At 42.0% G+C, this 25,540-nt stretch overlaps 1 protein-coding gene across 17 annotated transcripts in view; it reads right to left on the reverse strand.

The window, feature by feature from the left end:
* The window catches only part of SLC25A12 (solute carrier family 25 member 12), a 227,991-nt gene that overhangs the window by 109,153 nt on the left and 93,298 nt on the right, over positions 1–25,540 (reverse strand). For 8 of the 17 annotated variants that reach the window (XM_045367260.3, XM_005573477.5, XM_074009451.1 and 5 more), the window contains one exon: positions 5,233–5,286. In XM_045367260.3, the coding sequence (XP_045223195.1) occupies positions 5,233–5,286 (54 nt within the window). Of the gene's footprint in view, positions 1–5,232; positions 5,287–6,244; positions 6,277–25,319; positions 25,370–25,540 lie in introns of those variants that run through there. The other 9 variants (XM_074009443.1, XM_005573478.5, XM_074009454.1 and 6 more) reach the window with 3 other exon arrangements.

Raw genomic sequence — 25,540 nt, forward strand, 5'->3', positions numbered from 1 at the left:
ACCTATGACTCAAAAGTTTAACGAAATATTCTTATTTGAAAGTAGGAATTTTTACTATTTGTGAACTTAGACAGTTAATGCCACAGATCTATATTTTACAAAGAGTTTTCAACTGTATTCTAAAATTTAAAATTACATCTCTTTATAGTCTTTAAGTAGCTCAAATAATTCTAAACTCAAGTGACCCCAAAATCCTCCCCAAACTAAATCATACTAATAACAGAATAATCTACATTTTAACCTTTAATTACACCCTTTTTGTGAAACTCCTACTTTAAACTTTCATGGGACCATTCTCCCTATTTCTCCTCCTCCTCCTTCCCACTTCAATTGGAGATATCACTTTTAAATCAGCCCCTGATCCTCTGCCTTGCTTTATATTTTTAATTCTTTTAACTACAAGGAATTCATCTACCACCTGCACAAATTTGTATCTGTCCAAATCCAACTTTAACTTAGTGAGATACATTTGTTTAGAAACCAAACTAACCCCACCCCCCAAAAAAATTATCCAAATAGATGACTTATCAATTAACATCTATCCTAAAACTGACAGGTTCACTACTTCTTCCCTTACTTCCACATTTAATACCAAATTTGACAGATTCTTCCCTTATAAGTCGCTGGTACTCTCCTTGCTTTTCATTTCCCCAGTCATCAGCCACTGTAGGTCATTAATTCTCACAAGTATTATTTCAATAGCCTCTCAGCTGATCACCTAACCTACTTCCAATCTCTTCATACTTTATCCAACATATACAAAAAGCTGCCAAAATTCACCACTTCAATTTGCCTACTTGGAAACCCACAGTGGCTCCCTACTGTTTCAAATCCAAATTCCTTGGCTAACTATTCCAGACAGTTACACTGCAAAGAAACTTTTAAAATTTCATCACCTAAGTAACCAGATTTTTTTAAATTTCTTAACAAATACACCGCCATTATCCCCTGATATACCTCTGTCTTTCAAATGTCACCCCATTCAATATCCTACCAGTAGTATAAGGGTATGGGTTTGGGCTTTGGAATTGATTTGAATCTGGGCTCTACTACATAGTCTGAATTAATTGACATTAATTTAACCTCATCTATATTACAAGGATATTAAACCTGCTTCATAAAGTTGTTATGAAAACTAAAGTATCCTTAAAGCACTAGGCCAATCTCAAGCACACTCTAAATGATCAATAAATGTTAGCCATTATCAATATTATTACACAGCCACTATGATGTAGGAAGCCAAACTGATTGCTCCACCACAGGTTAGTCTTTTGCCTTCACTATTCTTGATTCCCTCAACCACAGGCCATTGGAGATGGAATGGGCCTCAGAGAGCAGCTAGTCCAATCACTTGTCCATCAGCATTTAGGTCTTGGCTCTATTCTCTCTCTTGATATTTGACTTGGTGTCTGCTACTGAACAGTATTTGAAGGGGTGGCCTGCCCCTCCACACCTGTGGGCGTTTCTTGTTAGGTGGAATGAGAGGCTTGAGAAAAGAAATGAGACACAGAGACAAAGTATAGAGAAAGAAAAAGTGGGCCCAGGGGACCGGCGCTCAGCATACAGAGGACCCACGCCAGCACCGGTCTCTGAGTTCCCTCAGTATTTATTGATCATTATCTCTACCATCTTAGAAAAAGGGAAGTGACAGGATAATAAGATCATTATAGGGAGAAGGTTAGCAGTAAGACAGATGAATAAAGATCTCTGTGACATAAGTTTAAGGAAAAGTGCTGTGCCTTGATATGCATATGTAAACATCTCCATAAACCTTTTTAGTGCATAAAGAGCAGCATTGCGCTAGCAAATCCCACCTTTTGCCCTAAGGTGGTTTTCTCCTTTCTCAGTAAACAGAACATACAATCGGGTTTTACACCAAGATGTTCCATTGCCCAGGGATGGGCTTTTCTCTATCTCAACTGCCAAGAGGCCTTCTTTCCTCTTATACTAGTCCTCCTCAGCACAGACCCTTCACAGGTGTCAGGCTGGGGGACGCTCAGGTCTTTCCCTTCCCACGAGGCCATATTTCAGACTATCACATGGGAGGAAACCTTGGACAATACCTAGCTTTCCTAGGCAGAGGTCCCTGCGACCTTTGTGTCCCTGGGTACTTGAGATTAAGAGAATGGTGATGACTTTTCACAAGCATACTGCCTTCAGGCACTTGTTTAACAAAGCACATCCTGCACAGCCCCAAATCCGTTAAACCTTGAGTCACCACAGCACACGTCTCTTGCAAGGACAAGGTTGGGGGTAGGGTCACAGATTAATAGCATCTCAAATACAGAACAAAATGGAGTCTCTTATGTCTACTTCTTTCTATATAGACACAGTAACAGTCTGATATCTTTCTTTTCCCCACAGTATTGTATTGAATAAAAGTGCATGGTACACAGCAAATAACCCTTTTTAAATATTGGTTGGGTAAATATGTTAAGTGCTAAAGAAATACATGGTTGGCATGTATTTTTGTCTTCTATTATAGCTAAAATATTAATCAACTATATGCATCTATAAAACTGTTTCTAAACAGTACTGCAAAGCTTCAAACAACTCCAGTTTGAAGTATTCAAGCCAGGAATAAACATCTTTTACTTGGTAACTATCCTCAAATTGATCCAACTAGCAATACTGTATCGTGTGTGTGTGTGTGTGTGTGTGTGTGTGTGTGTGTGTGAGAGAGAGAGAGAGAGAGAGAGAGAAAGAGAGAGAGAGAGCACGAGAGAGAGAGAGAGAAACAAGGTCTTGCTCTGTTGCCCAGGCTGGAGTGCAGTGGTATGATCTTGGCTTACTGCAAACTCCACCTCCCAGAATCAAGCAATCCTCCTACCTCAGCCACCTGAGTAGCTGGGACCACAGGTGGATGCCACCAGGCTTGGTGCCAATTTTTAAAATTTTTTGCAGAGATGAGGTCTCACTATATTGCTCACGTTGGTCTTGAACTCCTGGGTTCAAGTGATCCTCTGGCCTTGGCCTCCCAAAGTGCTGAGATTACAGGTGTGAGCCACTGCACTTAGCCTATATTGTTATCTTTCTTGCTGTTTTAGACCTTTCTGAAGGTGAGTATTTACATTCTATTGCTCTCTTATCTATCAATAATGCTTGGGTCAATGTTTCATACTTAGTGCTAAATAAGCAGTTACGAATTCCACAAATTTTCAATATAAAAATAAAGGCATCATCAAAATAATGTGTAAAAAGATAATAATAATATGTAAAACAGTAAATGAAAAGCTAAGATTTAAAAGTTGTCAAAGAAGCGGCAGAGGTTGCAGTGAGCCAAGATTGTGCCACTGCACTCCAGCCTGGGCGCCATCTCAAAAAATTAAAAATGAAAACACACACAGGGTTGGGCGCGGTGGCTCACACCTATAATCCCAGGACTTTGGGAGGCCAAGGCAGGTGCATCACGAGGTCAGGAGATCAAGACCACCCTGCCTAACACGGTGAAATCCCGTCCCTACTAAAAATACAAAAAAATAGCTGCGTGTGGTGGCACATGCCTATAGTCCCAGCTACTAGGGAGGCTGAGGCAAGAGAATTGCTTGAACCCCGGAGGTGGAAGTTGCAGTGAGCCGAGATCACGCCACTGCATTCCAACCTGGGTGACAGAGCAAGACTCCACGTCAAAAAATTTTTTAAAAGTTGTTAAAGAGCTAGGGACAGTCCTGGCCATTCTCCTCATACCTCTAACCCATCTCTACCCCCACTCAAAAACAAAAAACAAATCCATACAGAATCACAGTACGTTTTTTTCCCATAGAATTTTTAAAGCTAGAAAGACCTCAATTCCCATTCCCTTATGTACCACTGAGTCCCATATGAGAAGCTGAAACTCTGGAAGGCCAGATGATTAGCCTAAGGGTACAACAGCCAGATAAATGCAGGGCTGGGAATTAACTCCGTATTCCTAGGCAGTACTCAGATACCTAGACAGTATTCTTTTCACTACATCATACAGCATTTCAACTGATTTCTTCCACATCTACTTAGTCTAGAACATAAAATTAACTATATCACAAGAACTCTTCACAAAACAATTGAGTATAATCACATGGTATGGTGAATACTGATATATTTTTGGCTATTTTCAAGAATGCCTGCGAGGAATAAAGTCTTCAAATCATAAATGGACCATTTCTGTCATTATAATTACTTCTGTTCTGGAAAAAAATGCTTCCCTTATCAGATTTTATAACCTTTAAGATTCCTATTTTCACAAATTATTTTTCATAAACTACACATACGTATGGTCAACTATGCAGCGTCTTCCCCAACAATAGCTTAAGCAAACCACATGTCTCGAAAACGTCATCTATTCCAGGCTCATCAGCATATGTTAGAATCTATTCCTAATATAGACTCATAGACTTTTGGAATGGGAAGGAACCTTGGAGATCACCTCTCATTTCACAGAGGAAAATAATACCCAGCAGGGACCTGCCCAAGGTCAATGTGTCTTCGTAAGAACCCACGTCCAGAATAGAAAGTTCTCAAAAGATTTCAGAGAGAAACGCAGTATTTGGTGAAACACCTTAGCTTGCCTCCCTTTACATTTACTTCTTAAGTACAACTTCCAGCATAGGAAACTTTTGAAATTTAAGAAAAGCAAGCAAAACAAAAAACTAAACCAACCTTTTTTTTTTTCTTTTCTTTTTAAGTCTACAGCCAAGTCACTGATCCTAAAAGCTTAGAAGTTAAGGTAGACCATTGCAAGAATCTGAAGAGGTAACATTTTGTAACAAAATCCCCAAAGGCTTAAGGATACAATATAAGTAAGACACACAAATTAAGAATAGCCATAATATTCTTATCTGTCAAATTACGTGAAGGATAGCTCATAAGCAGGAGAACTTCGTAAACATGCAACTTTCAAGGAAGAGAATTTTAGTTATCATAACTATTAACCATACAAGAGTGCCAATACATTTTGAAATTTTATCTTGGTCTCTGTGCTTAAGCTGGAAATTATTTTTTTAATACATATCTTAAGTCATGTAAAAAAAAAAAAAAAAAAAAAGCAGTAACTTGAGGAAAACCTTTTACCAACCCTTAATTAAAAGAAGGCCTTTAATCAAAACTTAATAAGAGAAGTATAAGCTATACTGTCCGGTCATGTTTGAAAGAATACATGAAAACTGAACATTCCTCAAAGTTAAGGCATGACTAGGACTAAGGACATGTATGTTTTTTGTTTTTGCAATGAAAGGCACACTCTGCAAGCCAATTTACCTGTAGAAATATGTTTCTTAACTCATGAGGATCCCCTCGCTTAGTTGTCTGCACCTGTAAGCAAAAAAGCAAAAAAAAAAAAAAAAAAAAAAAAGCCAGTTAATGCTTCACCAGAGACCACACAATCTCTTCAGATTAGAGTTCACATGGCTAACAATCAATGCTCCTATCTTTTATCATTTAGTTTAAAACAAACTAAAAGCCCTAATTGCTGATAAGAACTGTCAAACTGGATAACTATGACTATAGGGCAGAAAAACAGGTGTGAATAGCCTAAGATACAGCAAATCTACCGGACAGTGCTTCCTCCGGACTGGAAAGGGAAGGCAATGAGGATCTTTTACTTTACTCCACATCTACTAGCAACACAGTTGTAACCACCCACCTTCAAATCAAGAAGCTAACAAGAGTGGATTAACAGGAAAGTTAAATCACCCAAATTAATCACTTGGCCTAGCAGCCTTTCTCCATGAAAAGCAAACCCAACATGTAATTATCTCCGCGTCCCTCTCCCCATCCAACCTAAAATATAAGAGCTGCTACAAATACAAATACTTTCGATAGCCTGCAATCTGCAACGCAAAAGCCAACCACTGCCCTCGGCCTTGAGGCCCCAAATTATTCAATACTTACTCCCTCCCCCACCGCAATTCACTGATACCCTGGCTATCCCCAGCTTTATTTCCCACTTCCTTCCACGCCCTTTCTGATGCCCTCCAACTCCGGGCTCACAATCCCATGCACCTAGGACAGGACATTACTCTTCCTTCACTGACCAGTGTTACCGTACGAGCCCCTTCAACTCACAATCCCTCCTCCTTCCCCTCCCCCAGCCGGGCATCCCCTCCTCCGGTCCAAGCCCCGCACAGCTCTCCCCGCAGCGAGCCGGAGCCCCAGGACAAGCTATCTAAGACCTAGGCAATGAATGAAATGGGAAGCAGTTGGGGGCTGCAGGCAGGGCGCTCAGAATGTCTCTTATGCAATAAAAGCAGCAGCAGAGAGTTGGAGTCACCTTGACCGCCATGCTGTGCTCGGAAGCCGGGGACGAGCGAGTGAGCGAGCAGGGCCGAGCTGTCAGGGCGCGCGCGCGCCGCCTCCCCGGCCGCGCCCGCCCTCCCTCTCGCCGTCGCCGCGCGCGTCCCTATGCAAATGAACTCGGGACGCGCCGCGTGCGGAGAGAGGCCCGGCGTCCAGGTCAGAAAGGCAGCTGGCCCCGGGCCCGCCGGCCGGCCGGGCGGAGGAGGGGGACGCGCCTCCCACGGGGAGGACAAGCGCGACCCGTGGGATCCTGACGCGCCGCGTGGTTGCCAGAGCTAGGTCGCCGCCAGGAAAGCCCCGGGTTTCCTAAGGCCTCTTAGTGGGTGTGGCTTTGGGCACCGACCAGCCAAAGTCGTTTTCCCCAAGGCTTTAAGGAACATTTGGGGCCTATATTGGGCAAGATTTCCACGGATCAAAGAGCACTTCCCATTAATAACAATGAATTAATGACAGCTGATGGCAAATACCGACAAAAAAAGATTGGGAACCACTCACCCTAGGGAAAACTTAAGTAAACATAACTTGAGACATATGCTCCTAAATTGGCATGGGATGAATACGCTGAATTTATTTTTGCTTTGCGTCCTATTATAACGGTTTATTAGTAGACTCACTCCACTTTCCTAATCACCCAAATCCTGTGTACAATGAGAAAAAACTCCATTTGTCTTTGACAGGGCTGGCAATGAATCGCTTGTCCATACATGAACAGAAAGTAATTCTCCATTGGATTTCTAGCCCTACCTAAGAAGTAGAAGTAGTAACTCTATCTGGAACCAAAACAATGTTTCTAAACCCGAGTCTTGCCAATATGACTGTATTAGACTACATATTGATTCAAACTTGTGTGGGTATCCATTATATGCCTGACATGGTCCTGCCTGTAAATAATGCAAATAACTTATAGCCCCCACCCTCTAGGGGCTTACAGATGGTCAATGTTTCTCCACAATCCCAATCACATGTGTATCGTGTGTATGTGTGTCTGTGTGTATGTCTGTGTGTGAGTCTCGCTCTGTCGCCCAGGCTGGAGTGTAGTGGCGCCATCTTGACTCACTGCAACGTCCACCTCCCAGGTTCAAGAGATTCTCCTGCCTTGGCTTCCCAAGTAGCTGGGATTACAGGCACCCGCCACGATGCCCAGTTAATTTTTTGTATTTTTAGTAGAGACAGGGTTTCACTATGTTGGCCAGGTTGGTCTCAAACTCCTGACCTCTGATGATCCGCTCACCTCGGCTCCCCAAAGTGCTGGGATTACAGGCGTGAGCCACCGCGCCCGACCCTATGTGTGTTTTCATTTTTAATTTTTTGAGATGGAGTCTTGCTCTGTGGCCCAGACTGGAGTGCAGTGGCGCTATCTTGGCTCACTGCAACCTCTACCTCCTGGCTTCAAGCGATTCTCCTGCCTTAGCCTCCAAAGTAGCTGGGATTACAGGTGCACACCACCATGCCCGGCTAATTTTGTATTTTTAGTAGCTATGGGGTTTCGCCCAAGCCACTTATAATTAGACACTATAAATGACACACTTTAGGGCTTCTCTATACTGTACAACTATTCTCCCTATATGAACATTTGCTGTCATTGAAATAAATTCTCGTTTTGGTGGAAATAGAAGAAAGGGGTATCAAATATCAGAAGAAATAGTTGTACTCCTGCTGTTATGTCTTTTCCTGAACTGTCTTCCTCATACTCTGACTCTAAATCCTATAAATTATGCGGTGGAGATGATGGTGATCTTATTTTTGGACCACAGCCTTCTTTATTCCCTTGGTGAAGCAATAACAAACAGTTTTCTTTTCAATGAATTTTGGAAGGAATTCATGGAATGAGCTGCTCTAAACATATACGGCTGTGAATACACTATCACTATACTTATTATGTATAACCTGGTATTTAGTAGGACACTGTATAATCAGATGGAGGATTGAACTAGATGAGCTTTAATGCTTCTTCAAACATTCTAATATCATGATTTAAAAGGAGCCAAATTTTAGTTAATAGACATTTATTGAGTGCCTTGCGTTTGTATAAAACGTGTTGCGGCCAGGTACAGTGGCTCACACCTGTAATCCCAGCACTTTGGGAGGCCAAGGCAGGCGGATCACAAGGTCAGGAGTTGGAAACCAGTCTGTCCAATATGCTGAAACCCTGTCTCTACAAAAATACAAAAATGAGCCAGGTGTGGTTGCGAGCACCTGTAGTCCCAGCTACTCAGGAGGCTGAGACAGAAGACTCTCTTGAGGCCAGGCACGGTGGCTCACACCTGTAATCCTAGCACTTTGGGAGGCCAAGGCAGGTGGATTGCCTGAGCTCAGGAGTTCAAGACCAGCCTGGGCAACACAGTGAAACCCTGTCTCTACTAAAATACAAAAAAGTTAGCCAGGCGTGGCGGTGTGCCCCTGTAGTCCCAGCCACTTGGGAGGCTGAGGCAGGAGAATTGCTAGCACCCGGGAGGTGGAGGTTGAAATGAGCTGAGATAGTGCCACTGCACTCCAGCCTGGGCAACAGAGCGAGACTCCGTTCTCTGAAAAAAAAAAAGAAGAAGAAGAAGAAGAATCACTTGAACCCAGGAGGCAGAGGTTGCAGTGAGCCGAGATCACACCACTACACTACAGCCTGAGCGACAGAGCAAGACTCTGTCTCAAAAAACAAAAAACAAAAAACAAAAAAACTTGTGTTGCAGCTACAGGAAACATAAGAGAAATAGCATCATTCCCAAAGTAGAGAGAATATTTTACTGAGGCAAGTGCTACCATTCTTTTTTTTTTTTTTTTTTTTTTTTTTTTTTTGAGATGTAGTTTCACTCTTGTTGCCCAGGCTGGAGTGCAATGGCATGATCTTGGCTCACCGCAACTTCCACCTCCTGAGTTCAAGCGATTCTCCTGCCTCAGCCTCCCGAGTAGCTGGGATTACGGGCATGTGCCACCATGCCTGGCTAATTTTGTATTTTTAGTAGAGATGGGGTTTCTCCATGTTGGTCAGGCTGGTCTCGAACTCCCGACCTCAGGTGATCTGCCCACCTCGGCCTCTCAAAGTGCTGGGATTGCAGGCGTGAGCCACAGCACCTGGCTTACTATTCATTTTTTAATGAATAATGTGAAATGAATGATATTGAAACCTGTTGTCCTGTGCCAGTGCCCAAGGCAGCTTTAGGTAATGAGGGAGTAAAGACTGTGTGGCTTGCCACATATTCTCACTCCAATCAGAAATATATAACTGGGAGAATAAACATCCTGCCAGGTCCCTCAGCTACCCACCCCTACTCTACCCCTGTGGATTTATTTGGATGATTTTTGTTTCCCTCCTACTTAGAGGTCAGTGAAGAAGAATACTTTGGACCTGATCCAAAGTAAAGAATAAAGTGTCACTTTAAAACTTGTGTGGGAGAAAAGCAAAGGTCCCAAAATAGCCAAAACAAATTTGAGAAGGAACAAAGCTGGAGGACTTAGACTACCTGGCTTCAAGACTTACTCTAAAGCTTAAGAAATTGCTACAGTGTAGTGCTGCTGGCTGGCATACGAATTGATAAACAGATCAATGGAACAGAATAGAGAGCCCAGAAATAGATCCAAAATTATAAAGTCATTGGACCTTTCTTTCTTTCTTTTTCTTTTTTCTTTCTTTCTTTTTTGTTTCTCTTTCTTTTCTTTTTCTCTCTCTCTCTCTCTCTTTGATTTTTCTTTTCTTTCTTTTCTGGTTTTTTTTTTTTTTTTTTGACGGAGTCTCACTTTGTAGCCCAGGCTGGAGTGCAGTGGCCGGATCTCAGCTCACTGCAAGCTCCGCCTCCCGGGTTCACGCCATTCTCCGGCCTCAGCCTCCCGAGTAGCTGGGACTACAGGCGCTGCCACCTCGCCCGGCTATTTTTTGTATTTCTTAGTAGAGACGGGGTTTCACCGTGTTAGCCAGGATGGTCTCGATCTCCTGACCTCGTGATCCGCCCATCTCGGCCTCCCAAAGTGCTGGGATTACAGGCTTGAGCCACCGCACCCGGCCTTGTTTTTTTTCTTTAAGACAGGGTCTCACTCTGTCACCCAGGCTGGAGTACAGTGGCATGATCATGGCTCACTGCAGCCCCAACCTCCTAGGCTCAAGCAATCCTCAGACTTAAGCCTCCTGAGTAGCTAGGATTATAGGCATGCACCACCATACCCAGCTAAATTTTTAATTTTTGTAGAGAAAGCGTCTCACTATGTTACCCAGGCTGTTCTTGAACTCCTAGGTTCAAGCAGTCCTCCTGCCTTGGCCTCCCAAAGTGCTGGGATTACAGGTGTGAGTCATCTTGCCTGGCCAAAGTCATTTGATTTCTAACAAAGTTGCCAAAGCAATTCAGTGGGGGCAAGGAATCTTTTCAACAAATGATGCTAGAATAACTAGATATCAGTGTGGGAAAATTAATGAACCTAAATCCCTACCTCACACCATATACTAAATTTGATTTGAGATGAATCATAGACCTAAATGCAAAAGCTGAAGTCATAAAGCCGCCCCCAACAGCTTTAAAAACAAAGGTTTTAGTGGGAAACATAAAAGAGTATCTTTGTGGCTAGGTGCCATAACATGTGCTTGGAGTCCTAGCTACTCAGGAGGCTGAGGCAGGAGGATCACTTGAGGCCAGGAGTTCAAGGCTGTAGTGATAATCATGGCTGTGAACAGCCACTGCACTCCAGCCTGGGCAACACAGTGAGACCCTGTCTGTCTAAAATATACATACATATAACGTATATAACATATATATTATATATATATACATATTTATAGAATAGAGAGATCTATCTTTGTAACGTGGAGGTAGGTAAAGTTTTCTTAATCAAAACCTAAAAAGCAATAATGATAAATTAAGAAATTGATAAATTAGATTTCACTAAAGGTAAAAATGTCTTTTCTTTTTTATTTATTTTTTTTTTTTTTTGAGACTGAGTCTGGCTCTGTCGCCCAGGCTGGAGTGCAGTGGCCGGATCTCAGCTCACTGCAAGCTCCACCTCCCGGGTTTACGCCATTCTCCTGCCTCAGCCTCCGGAGTAGCTGGGACCACAGGCGCCCGCCACCTCGCCCGGCTAGTTTTTTGTATTTTTTAGTAGAGACGGGGTTTCACCGTGTTAGCCAGGATGGTCTCGATCTCCTGACCTTGTGATCCGCCCGTCTCGGCCTCCCAAAGTGCTGGGATTACAGGCTTGAGCCACCGTGCCCGGCTAAATGTCTTTTCCTCAAAATATAGCATTAAGAAAATGAATAGGCAAGGTATTAACTGGGAGAAAATATTAGCAAAACATATACACAATAAAGGACTAATATCCAGGATATATCCTAAATCTCAATGATATCAATGATAAAACAACCTAGTTCTAAAAATTGGCAAAAGACTGGAAAAGAACTTTACAAAATAAGATATACAAATGGTCAATAACACATGAAAAAGTGTACAACATCACTAGTCAGCAGGGAAATGCAAATTAAATCACAGTGAGAAGGTACTACTACACATCTACTAGAATAGCTAAAATTAAGGACTGAAAACACCAGATGCTGGCAAGGATATGGAGCAACCAGAGTGCTTATTCACTATAGTAGGCGTGTAAACTGGTATAATTATTTTGAGAAAAAGTCTAGCAGGTTCTTGTAAAACTAAACATACACCTACTTTTGACCAAGCAATTCTATCTCCCAATATTTACCAAAGAGAAATGAAACTATATGTCTATTAAAAGACCTGTACAAGAATGTTCACAGCCACTTTATTCATAATAGCCCAAAACTGGAAATAAACCCAAAACTGGAAATAACCCAGGTGTCCATCAATAGAAGACTAGATAAACTATGGTATATTTGGAGAATGGAATACTATTGAGAAATAAAATGGAGTAAACTGATGATACACACAACAACATGGACAAGTCTCAAAAGTATCATGCTAAGTGAAAGAAGCCTTGCATAGACTCATGTAGTACAAAAGAGCATATACCATATGATTCCGTTTATACAAAGTTCTAGAACCAGCAAAATAAATCACTGGTGAAAAAAAATTTGAGCCATGATTGCCAGAGAGTAACTGACTAGAAAGAGGAATAAGGGAACTATGTGAAGTGATAATAGTAGTATATGCCTTGCCTAGGGGCTTAGATAACAGGTGTATGCATTTTTCAGAACTTAGTGAATGTAAACATAAGGTTTGTACATTTAATTACAAATGTGTGTAAATTTCCTTCAAAAGGAAAAACAAGTTGAGCAAATATTGAACTCTAGCCCATGATATATTTAGGGGAGAGAATACTAGTATTTTAAATTTACTTTGAAATGGATTAAAGAAATAAGAAAGATTTACGGATGGATAGAGAAGTGGATGAATAGGAATATGATTTCTAACTGTGGCAGTGTATACAGGAGTTCACTGAAAAAAATTCTTGCAACTTTTCTAAATGTTCTAAAATTTTCATAATAAAAGGTCAGGGAAAATTTGTGTTGGTCTTTGTGTTTCTAAAGATGGCTATCCATGTATGCAATTCTGTTGTTTGGTCAGAAATTGTACTGGGACTTATTTCTTAACCACTAATAGGCCTCTGCATTGTTGGGGAGGAGGAGAAAGAACTGAAATTGCTTGACAAATAATATACTTCTTCTATGGGGAGGGGAATCTGTGAAAATTATATTGCATTGAGAAGGCTGGGCATAGTGGCTCATGCCTATAATCCCAGCACTTTGGGAGGCCAAGGCGGGCAGATCACTTGAATTCAGGAGTTCGAGACCAGCCTGGCCAACATGGTGAAATCCCATCTCTATTAAAAATATAAAAATTAGCCAGGCGTGGTGGTGCCCACCTATAATCCCAGCTACTCAGGAGGCCGAGAAAGGAGAATTGCTTGAACCCACAAGGCAGAGGTTGCAGTGAGCCGAGATTGTGCTACTGCACTCCAGCCTGGGCGACAGAGCGAGACTCTGTCTCCAAAAAAAATAAAAAAATAAATAAATTAATTTTATATATATATCTATATAGCATCAAGAAATAAAATGTTTTCCTTAACATCAGAACTAATTATATGTCCTTGGAATCATGCACGTTTGGGTGTATATGTGTGTTCGGTCTAATAGTTATCCACAGGAAAACTAGAAAAAGAATGTGAAAGTATATTTGCATAACATACTGACAGGTACTTTGGAAAGAACCAGACTTGGAATCTAAAGCCTAACTTGGCACTCCTCTACTGAAATGCAACCGGGATGTAATTCTAGACTGAGAAACTCAGACTTAGGTGAGGAAGATCCTGCAATTGGTCATTGTGTCCTTGGATTGCCCTGTTGGGGGAAGGAGAACTAATCATAGGATGACACCAACTCTTTTGAGTAGGAGGTTTCTAAAAAGGGGAGGACAGGTTTGTACTCATTAAGGAAGAGAAGTCTACAGACCACAAGGCAAGTAAGCTAGGAATTGGGATATGCCCAGGAAGAAACTTCTCCTGAAGAATTATGTTAGAGAAGTAATGTAATATTGATCAGTATCAAATCGTATGAATCAGAAGGATAATTGGGAAGTTTAAGTTAGAAAGTTTTGGAGAAACAGTATGAAACAGCTAGACCTTAAGGAGAAACAGATCTTGTGAAGAGAGACAAGTCGAGGAGAGAAGTGGGTAGAATTATGGAATTCTTGACTCTAGTCAAGCCAATATAGACAATACATCATGGAGTAACTGATCTACGTAGTCTTGCCTGTACTATGCCTTGCTATCACTGCTTGAAAAGAAGAAGAAACAGTTGCTATTTGCTCACTCTCCTGTTACTTTGCTCTTCTGTCACCCTGAGTGAATGGGCTTGCCTGGATGGTTTGGGGTGAGGATAGGAAATAAAATAGGGAGTCAACAGTTATAATTCCTCTAATCATCCCCAACCCTTCAATAAAACACTATCTGTGAACAAGTGTTGTGTTGATGGCATGGAAGAAAAATCACAGTAATAGGAAGTATAACCTTCCTCGGTGAAGTGCTAACCCCTTCACTGAGATCCATGTGGCAGTAGCAGCAACATCATCTCATTACAAACAGTAGGCTCAGCGTTCTACATGGATAACAGCACCTAAGTGAGTGTAAGCCAAGACCTAACAGAATGGTAATGAGGAGCATGGACCACAGAGAAGCAACTGCTCAGTAGATGAGACAAATTCTTCTTTGCCTTAAACATACTAAAGAACATTGCAGGGGGAGGCCGAGACGGGCGGATCACGAGGTCAGGAGATCGAGACCATCCTGGCTAACCCGGTGAAACCTCATCTCTACTAAAAAATACAAAAAACTAGCCAGGCGAGGCGGCAGGCGCCTGTAGTCCCAACTACTCGGGAGGCTGAGGCAGGAGAATGGTGTGAACCCGGGAGGCGGAGCTTGCAGTGAGCTGAGATCTGGCCACTGCACTCCAGCCTGGGCGATAGAGCGAGACTCCGTCTCAAAAAAAAAAAAAAAAAGAACATTGCAGGGAGAGTGGGATGCTTCGTCATATGGAATTCTATATGGCTATGAAGTTCTACTCTATCTCCAAGACACTATATGTGCCTTCTTATTATTGATATCTGTAAGCAGGAAATATGAAGGGAACATAATCATCTAAAATGATTAAGTAACAATGCACATATGAGGATTCTTAATTGTGTGGTAAATTTATGCGAGAGAGGTTTAGACAAAGAAAAAAATCAATTTAAGCTGGATGGTAAACAAAAGGTTTCATGGAAACAATAACTCACCACTTCTTTAATTCAGCATTTTTCTGCATTCCTTCCAGGTCTTATTATTGTACCCTTCTTCCTTCATTCATACCCTCAGTCCTAACACTTATCTCAATGCCTGCTGTTAATCATGTAGGTATTAATTAAATGGTTTATTGATCATTCCTAGCCAGTTTCTCTACCAATAGCCAATTAGTCCCCTTATCTTTCCTAAGTGAAGGACGTTACTATTGCCCTTGTTGCTTGAGTCAGAAAGCTGAGTATCAGACTCTCCCTTGTTCCTCACATTCAAATAGCCACCCAGTCCCGCATTTTCCATTCCCTTCAGTACTTTTAAAATCTCTTCTCTTGGCCAGGCATGGTGGCTCATGCATGTAATCCCAGCACTTTGGGAGGCCAAGGCGGGTGGATTGCCTGAGCTCAGGATTCAAAACCAGCCTGGGCAACATGGTGAAACCCCTTCTCTACTAAAAATACAAAAAATTAGTTGGGTGTGGTGGCAGGCACCTGTAATCCCAGCTACTTGGGAGGCTGAGGCAGGAGAATTGCTTGAACCCGGGAGGTGGATGTTTTAGTGAGCTGAGATCGTGCCAGTGCATTCCAGCCTAGGTGACACAGCAAGACTGTCTCAAAAAAACAAACAAACAAACAAACAAACTCTTCTTTTAATTATAATAGCCTTTATTGTGCCTTCTAATTCCTCTCTGTTTCCAGTTCTCCATTTTCTGCCTCCTGTCACTACCCTCAAATCCATTCTCCACAGTGCTACCAAGTGTTTGATCTAAAATAGAAATTTAATTTTGTCACTTGCCCATCCTTCACTGGCTCTCTACTGACTTCAATATAAAATCCAAACTTGGCCGGGCACGGTGGCTCACGCCTGTAATCCTAGCACTTTGGGAGGCCGAAGTGGGCGGATCACCTGAGGTCGAGAGTTCACGACCAGCCTGACCAATATGGAGAAACCCTGTCTATACTAAAAATACAAAATTAGTCGGGCATGGTGGTGCATGCCTGTAATCCCAGCTACTTGGGGGGCTTGAATTGCTTGAACCTAGGAGGTGGAGTTTGTGGTGAGCTGAGATCGCGCCATTGCACTCCAGCCTGGCAACAAGAGTGAAACTCAGTCTCAAGAAAAAAAAAAAAAATCCAAACCCTTCTGTATGGTGAAGAGTGGGGGTTTCCTAATCTGGCCCCTTCTTCTTACTTATATCTTACTACTCCTGTACTTGTTCCTTTAGTCATAAGAATGTGAAGCTTTTGTGCTATTTCCTTTGCTAGGAATATTTTACTCTACATCTACTCCAATTGAGATACAGCTTAAGACGCTCCTCCTCCAGGCCGGGTGTGGTGGCTCATGCCTGTAATCCCAGCACTTTGGGAGGCCGAGGTGGGAGGATCACTAGGTCAGGAGATCGAGACCATCCTGGCTAACACGGTGAAACCCCATCTCAAAAAAAAAAATACAAAAATGAGCCTGGGCGACACAGCAAGACTCCTCTCAAAAAGAAAAAAAATAAAATAAATAAATAAAAGAAGCTCCTCCTCCAGAAAACAATTCCTAGCCCCCTTTTCCCATTTAGGGTAGCCTCCCTCTGGGCACTAACTGTATCCTATGCATAGTATTTATCACACTTTGTTGTTGTTGTTTTTTGAGATGGAGTTTTGCTCTTGTTGCCTAGGCTGGAGTGCAATGGCACCATCTTGGCTCACTGCAACCTCTGCCTCCCAGGTTCAAGCGATTCTCCTGCCTCAGCCTCCCAACTAGCTGAGATTATAGGCATGTGCCACCACACCCAGGTAATTTTGTATTTTTAGTAGAGACAGGGTTTCTCCATGTTGGTCAGGCTGGTCTTGAACTCCTGACCTCAGGTGATCCACCCACCTCGGCCTCCCAAAGTGCTGGGATTACAGGCGTGAGCCACCGCACCTGGCCTAATTACACTGTTATAATTACCTCTTTTCTTATTATCATTTCCACTGGTGGCTTTCAAACTACTTTACTAACCCACACCTATATATTAAAAAAAAAAAAAAATCTTTTTTTTTTACAACTCCAGTACATACCAAAATAAAAATTTCACAGAGCAGCACTGAACCTTAAAACATGCAACACACTCTGATATTTACTATTCCACAGTATATTTCTTTATTCCTAATTTTGGTTTCAATACACTAAATTGATATGCATGACCCTTTAGTGAGCCAAATTTACAGTTTAAAAATATTGCAATAGAATGTGAACTCACGTAGATTCTACAGCATGGTAGATGCTCAATGTAGGAATTGAAGAAAAAGATAAATATCTGTGTATCCCTAGCAATTAGTGCAAGGTAAGGTACAAAGCAGTGGTTAATAAAAATGTTTGAGAACAAAATAAACACAATTCTGGGATAGATCATCTCCATGAATCATATTCCCCCCCATCACTTTCCTTTTTAAGAATGAAGATTTCTTGGTCAAGGGCGGTGGCTCACACCTGTAATTCCAGCACTTTCGGAGGCCAAGGCGGGTTATTCACCTGAGGTCAGAAGTTCGAGACCAGCCTGGCCAACATGGCAAAACCCCGTCTCTACTAAAAATAACAAAAAAATTAGCTGGGTGTGGTGGCGCATGCCTGTAATCCCAGTGACTCAGGAGGCTGAGGCAGGAGAATCACTTGAACCCAGAAGGCGGAGGTTGCAGTGAGCTGAGATTGTGCCATCGCACTTCAACCTGGGCAACAAGAGCAAAACTCTGCCTCAAAATAAATAAATAAGTATTACAAGATATGAAGATGAAAATATAGACATGTAAAAACATATACAGAGACAGGCAACCAGAGAAAGAATAAAAATTGTTGTAAAGGGGATGATGAGATAGAGAGGCACGATTCTAAAAGCCAGCTGTTAGGTCTTCTTCCAAAAATGGCTTGATGTGGTAAAGTCACCAATGTCCAAGATATGGTCATCAGTTCTCTATGTCATAAATCATCTTGTAAATGGCCCAAATATCACTTAAGCTAAAGAAATTAACAAGATACTGATGAATAACCAATATTTATAACCAACATTGGTTATAAATAACCAATAGCTAATATTTATAGAGTACTTACTTTGTTTCAGGCACTATTCTAATCACTTTCTATGAATCTATCCACAAACAACTCCGAAGTAGGGTAATTTCATATCATTATCTCCATTTCAAAGGTGAGGAAACTGAGACTGTGAGATTAAGCAGCTTTCCCAAGGTTATAAAACTAATAAATGGTAATAAAGTTATAAAAAGAATAATAATGCAAACGTAGTGAAAAGTCTCTCAGAGGCCGGGCACGGTGGCTCAAGCCTGTAATCCCAGCACTTTGGGAGGCCAAGACGGGCGGATCACGAGGTCAGGAGATCGAGACCATCCTGGCTAACACGGTGAAACCCCGTCTCTACTAAAAAATACAAAAAACTAGCTGGGCGAGGGGGGGCGCCTGTAGTCCCAGCTACTCGGGAGGCTGAGGCAGGAGAATGGCGTAAACCTGGGAGGCGGAGCTTGCAGTGAGCTGAGATTCGGCCACTGCACTCCAGCCTGGGCAACAGAGCAAGACTCCGTCTCAAAAAAAAAAAAAAAAAAAAAAAAAAAAAGAAAAGTCTCTCAGAAAGTAGAGCAACACGCCAAGAAAGAGAGGGAAAGGATTTAAATACAAAGAATGAATTCAGGTGGCCAATAATTGAATTCTAAGAGGTCTGGGGAAAATAGAAATTTAGCATGATAGAAAAGAAATTATCAAATAAACAACACGAGAACTTTTCATATCCAAAAGATGAGTATTCAAAGTGTTCTCTGTGTACCCAAAACAATGAATAAGAAAGCCTCCATACCAAGGCACATTTTGAAATATCAGAACGTTGGAGATAAAAAGAAAAAAAAAAAAAACAGGAGGAGGTGAAAGCAGCCTCTCTTATTATCTCACGAAATAATCCACTGGAGAAATTTTTTTTTGAGACGGAGTCTTGCTCTGTCTCCCAGGCTGGAATGTAGTGGCGTGATCTTGGCTCACTGCAACCTCCGCCTCCCGGGTTCAAGTGATTTTCCTGCCTCAGTCTCCCAAGTAGCTGGGACTACCAGTGAGCGCCACCATGCCCAGCTAATTTTTCTATTTTTAGTAGAAACGGCATTTCACCATATTGGTCAGGCTGTTCTTCAACTCCTGACTTCATGATCCACCAGCCTCGGCCTCCCAAAGTGCTGGGATTACAGGCATGAGCCACCACGCCTGGCCTCCACTAGAGAAATTTTTGCCTGTTTCCCCACAACCTTGGGCTCACAGATTTTGAGGCCCTAGTGTCCAAGGAAGAAATGCTTCCACCGAGAAACACCATCATGGGTCAGAGGAATTGGAAACTGAAACTGCCCCCTGGAGATTTTGGCCTTCTCCAGCTGCAAAACTAGAAGCAGAAAAGGGTCACCACAGCCAAGGGGTGATTAATCCCCAATATCAAGGAGAAATTGGGTTGTTACTATAAATGAGGCAAGGATGACCATGTCTGAATCCCAACTGAGGCAAATCGTAGAGACAGCCAATTCAACAGAAGTCAGTCCATGGTGCACTCAGACCATTTGGAAATTAGGGTTTGGGATACTGTACTAAAGAATAAAACATAGTCAAGGTGCTTACGGAAATGAGGGGACACAGAATGAGGGGTGGAAAAAGGAAGTTATGATTATCAACTTAGGCCTTATAACCACCCACAGAAGTGGGGTTCAATAGCAGCTTCATTTTACATTATTCTTCATCCTTATTCCACCTGTACCTTATACGAAGAGCATTGGCATTGGCTAACATTTCAAATTTCATCATCCTCTGATGATATGATAGGTGTGGGACTATGTGTGTTTACTGTGTTAGCAACACTGATTGCCACACAAGGGATGATATGTGAATTTCTTACAGGCAAGTGACACCTGTAAGACATTGGGGCTTGAATTGCCTTTACAGTATTCCACCTAGGCCTACTGACAGGAGACCACAGCAGCAAGAAGCCAGAGTTTCCTTGTCAGGAAATTGGTATAATGTGGAGGCCCCTGTAGGCTCTTTGAAGTAATTAAGAATGCATGCTATGCAAGAGGCAGTAAGAACACCGATGATCAATGTCAGCTGGAGAAGCAGAGATGACCAAAAGTGAATATAGTTAAGTAGCAAGATTCATTTCTTCTCTATTCCTACTTCTAACCCCTAACCTGGAGGAGTTAGCCTTGAAAAAAAAACAAAAAACAAAAAACAAAGAAATATCCTAGAACCAGACACCATCCCCCACCTGCCCCCAACCCCAATCTTAAGGAGCTTAGAAAGGGAGAATGCATAAAAAATTAACCATGATCTATTACACATTTCAGGTCCGTATGGCTACACGTCTGGCCCAGCAATGGGGAAGTTTTAAAACTAGTCCAAGTTTAAAACTCTGAAGTTTTAAACTAGTCCATGCTAGACTTTGAATAACTTAAAAGACCAGGAAGCTGGCCGGGCATGGTGGCTCATGCCTGTAATCCCAGCATTTTGGGAGGCCGAGGTGGGTGGATCATCTGAGGTCAGGAGTTTGAGACCAGCCTGGCCAACATGGTGAAACCCCATCTCTATTAAAAATACAAAAATCAGCCAGGTGTGGTGGCATGTGCCTGTAGTCCCAGCTATTCAGGAGGCAGAGGCAGGAGAATCACTTGAACCTGGGAGGTGGAGGTTGCAGTGAGCTGAGATTGTGCCACTGCATTTCAGCCTGGGTGACAGAGTGAGCCTCCATCTCAAAAAAAAAAAAAAAAAAGACCGGAAAACTATGGAATCTGCCTGGGGGGAAAGGATATTCAACACAGTACTGAGGAAGCAGTGACTTGAGAAAAAACATTTTATGTTTGAATCTCCACCAAGTTCAGATTCCTCAGTAATCTGGTCACATAAAAGTATGAGTTGAAAATAGTTTATTATATAATGTTAAGTGAATGAATCAGAACTTGAAATTGTATGTATGTGATAGGTACAATTGTATAAATAATCTGAATATATATATATATATATATTTTTTTTTTTTTTTTTTTTGAGACGGAGTCTCGCTTTGTCGCCCAGGCTGGAGTGCAGTGGCCGGATCTCAGCTCACTGCAAGCTCCGCCTCCCGGGTTTACGCCATTCTCCTGCCTCAGCCTCCCGAGTAGCTGGGACTACAGGCGCCCACCACCTCGCCCGGCTAGTTTTTTGTATTTTTTAGTAGAGACGGGGTTTCACCATATTAGCCAGGATGGTCTTGATCTCCTGACCTCGTGATCCGCCCGTCTCGGCCTCCCAAAGTGCTGGGATTACAGGCTTGAGCCACCGCGCCCGGCCAATAATCTGAATATATTAAAGTCTGGAGCAGATACTTGAATTTTCTCTAAATCACAATTTTGCATAGGGTCAGCAATGATCACATATCTAATCAAACGTACTATAATACTTCTTTGTGCTATTTATTTGTTTAAGATGTAAAATAGGTTTATTTAGCATGATTGCTTTTCACAAACCTATGTTAGATGACGGATACTTGGCTACCCTCTGTGGACCTATAAATTGCAGGGGTTTTTTTGTGGGGGCTGGTTATTGTTTTTCAAAGATTAACACGATAGTCTTTCAAAGAAGCAGACTAAACAGAGCATGATCCCTCAGTTCCTCCCTTTTCCATTAAAAATTGAGTATTTTGTTTGACTTTTCCCATTATCTGCAATCATTCCAGTTTGCAGGGAGTCCATACATATAATTGTTAATATTGCAGATATTTCAGAGAACATGTCTTTGAGCCTTCCAGTGAAGATTTCTTTGGCCCACCTGATGTGAAATCATCTATCCTAACCTATTCTATCTCACTCCAATTTCTATAACATCATTGGTAATATTTGTATGAGGACTCTAATTTATGAAGTCTTCCTCCCACACTGAAACATTTTAGGGCCCTGGAGCAAGGTAAGAATCTCCTGGAACTATTTGTGGTACACTGATCTCATATGTAGGAGTGCCTTAACCTCAAGACTGGCACAAAAAAAGATTAAATGTTCATGGTTATCATTTTTTAAAAAAATCTCAACCTTATATGACCACAATGAAAAATACATATGAACTAAACAGCATAAAAATAATGAGGTTTACCAAAGAATGACCCTTTCAAATCACAGCTATTGTTCTTATCTGTCACATGATTTAGATAATTATTTTTCTACCTTGAATAAATGGATGTGTTGTGTAATATACTAACTATACAACACAATTTTCATTTGTGGTTAGACATGTATTCATATATAATTAAACTTTATAGTAGTAAATAAAATTGTCATTTGGTATTTAAACATATAATCTATTTCATTTAACAAAAAGCAAAGCAAAACCTAAGGAAATTAAGCCATACTGATACTATTTGAATTAATTGGATATTTGTCATCTCCCTGCTGCAGTCCTGTATTTACTCAAAAGAACAATATGAACTTCAAAATATGAGAATAAAATAATTTTGAAGTTCACATGCAAAACAAAAAATAGCAAAAATCTTTACCAAATGAAAGAAACATACAATTTAGCTCAGCAGGACTTCTACACATCCAAGGACAATGTAGGTGTGCAGCCACAATTTTTTGAAAAAGTAAATTTATTGGTCGGGCATGGTGGCTCACACCTGTAATCCTAGCACTTTGGGAGGTCGAGGCAGGTGGAGGTCAGGAGTTCAAGACCAGCCTGGCCAAGATGGTGAAACTCCGTCTACTAAAATTACAAAAATTAGCTGGGCGTAGTGGCAGGTGCCTGTAATCCTCACTACTCGGAAGGCTGAGGAAGCAGAATTGCTCGAACCCAGGAGGTGGAGGTTGCAGTGAGCTGAGATGGCACCACTGCACTCCAGCCTGGGCGAAAGAGCAAGACTCTGTCTCAAAAAAAAAAAAAAAAAAAAAAAAGAAAGAAAATTTATTTTTGGTCTTTCTTATGATCCTTTCTCAACAAAGCTGGCATAAAACAAAATGTTATAGGCTGGGCGCAGTGGCTCACGCCTATAATCCCAGCACTTTGGGAGGCTGAGGCGGGCAGATCACTTGAGGTCAGGAGCTCAAGACCAGTCTGGCCAACATGGCGAAACCCCGTCTCTACTATAAATACAAAAATTAGCCGGGTATGGTGGCAGGTGCCTGTAATCCCAGCTACTCAAGAGGCTGAGGCACGAGAATCACTTGAACCTGGGAGGCAGAGGTTGCACTGAGCCAAGATCGTGCCACCACACTCCAGCCGGGGCAATAGAGTGAGACTCAGTCTCAAAAAAAAAAAAAAAAAGTTATAATTATCTGTTAATATTTTAAAAGATTTTAGAAACCTTTTGAAATGTTATTTTTTTAAATGAAAAATTTCATTTCTCCAAGTATTCAGAATATTACATGTTTTTTAAAATGTTACATTCAGATTTTTAGATAAGATTCAGTTAATGAGAATATAACCCAGCATCTCAGGGTAAACAAATAATTCCATTTATATAGGGATTGTCCTTAAGGATCAGGCAGGGAAGGAAGGGGATAAAGAAACCTGAGAGGGGGCCTAAGAAGAGAGGATATGGGCAAACTTAAATAATGTCTTCAATAGAACAATTAATCTGAATAAAAATCTTTAGTAAATGTTAGTTAAAAGAATTTGCTCTCACTTCAAGTGAGAACTCAGGGATGAAGATAACATAGATCCAGCCTTGTAGGGTATAAGGAACATGGCTGTGCTTTGGTCAAGGAGGGGCCAAGGTAAACATCCAGAGTGACTCAGAGAGTTTAGAGCGTATAACTCCACCTGTTATCACAGCCATGTAGCCATAACGTGGGAAGGCCATCACTTGGCTCTATACCACATTGTCTGTAAAAGGTAAAAATGCCCTACTGACACTGTACAGGCAGGCTCGCACCCAGAGAAATAGAGCAAGTCAAAGCTATCCATCTTACAGATGGACAGGAGGGAGCCAGGACATAGCTAGACTTGCTTGTGCTCAGAGAGAGAAAGAATTAAGCTGCTGACCCTGAAGGCAAGGGAGAGACAGCCGGCCTGTGCAGTTGTGCGTGGAAGCCACAGGCTCAAGCAGCCCAGACAGAGCAGACAGTATAAGAGAGCTGCTGAATAAAGCTGTATTTCACCTACCTACAGCCCCCCGAGTGTTCTTTCACCTATTTGCCATTCATCCTGTAACTGACCAAGGGGTTCACCTTGCCCGCTGCCTAGACAGAGCCAATTCATCAAGACAGGGAAACTGCAATTGAGAAAGAGTAATTCACGCAGAGCTGGTTGTGTGGAAGACCAGAGTTTTATTATTACTATTATTATTATTATTATTTGAGATGGAGTCTCACTGTGTCACCTAGGCTGGAGTGCAGTGGCACAATCTCAGCTCACTGCAAGCTCTGCCTCTCAGGCTCACGCCATTCTCCTGCCTCAGCCTCTCGAGTAGCTGGGACTACAGGCGCCCGCCACCACGCCCAGCTAATTTTTTGTGTTTTTAGTAGAGATGGGGTTTCACCGTGTTAGCCAGGATAGTCTTGATCTCCTGACCTCGTGATCTGCCCGCCTCGGCCTCCCAAAGTCCTGGGATTATAGGTGTGAGCCACCACGCCAGCCAGGAGTTTTATTATTACTCAAATCAGTTTCCCTGAGCATTCGGGGAGCAGAGTTTTTAAAGATAACTTGGTGGGTTGGGGGAAGCCAGTGAGCCAGAAGTGCTGATTGATCAGAGATGAAATCATAGGGAGTCAGAGCTGTCAGTCAGTTCCTGGGTGGGGACCACAAAATCAGATGGGCCAGTTTATTGATCTGGGTGGGGCCAGCTGATCCATCAAGTGCAGGGTCTGCAAAATATCTCAAGCACTGATCTTAAAAGCAGTTTATGGAGGGTCAGAATCTTGTAGCCTCCAGCTGCACGACTCCTAAACCATAATTTCTAATCTTGTGGCTAATGTTAGTCCTACTAAGGCAATCTAGTCCCCAAGCAAAGAGGAGGTCTGCTTTGCGAAAGGGCTGTTACTGTCTTTGCTTAAACTATAAACTAGAAATCTCTCCCAAAGTTAGTTCAGCCTACGCCCAGGAATGAACAAGGACAGCTTGGAGGTTAAAAGCAAAATGGAGTAAATTAAGTTAAATCTCTTTCACCATCTCAGTCATAATTTTGCAAAGGTGGTTTTAATCTACCTGCTCTCCAGACCTCAGCATGGGCTGGAACCTGACCCTGAGCCTAACAGAGAAGTTATCAATAAGGAGCAAATAAGCTTAAGAGTAGAGAAGGTGATGATTCATCATTATCCCCAGAAGGACAGATCAGAAAGTTGAGGCAGTTCTTCTGTGATAAGCAGGCCTACCTTGGTGAATGAACGTAGCAGGCCCTCAAAACAGCAAGCCTCAGTGAAGCCTGCTGGAGAGAAGTGAGAGAATATAAAAGTCTTACTCAGGGTGAAATGTGGGACTGCTGCATGGTACAGCAGCGTGTTCCTGTTTGTTGTAGGAAACCCAGGGAGAAGAGGAGGAAGGATATAATATTCACTGTATCAATTTCCCATACCTCTCCTTGACTCCATAAATG

The sequence above is a fragment of the Macaca fascicularis genome, chromosome 12 (assembly GCF_037993035.2).
Source record: "Macaca fascicularis isolate 582-1 chromosome 12, T2T-MFA8v1.1".
Lineage (NCBI taxonomy): Eukaryota > Metazoa > Chordata > Mammalia > Primates > Cercopithecidae > Macaca > Macaca fascicularis.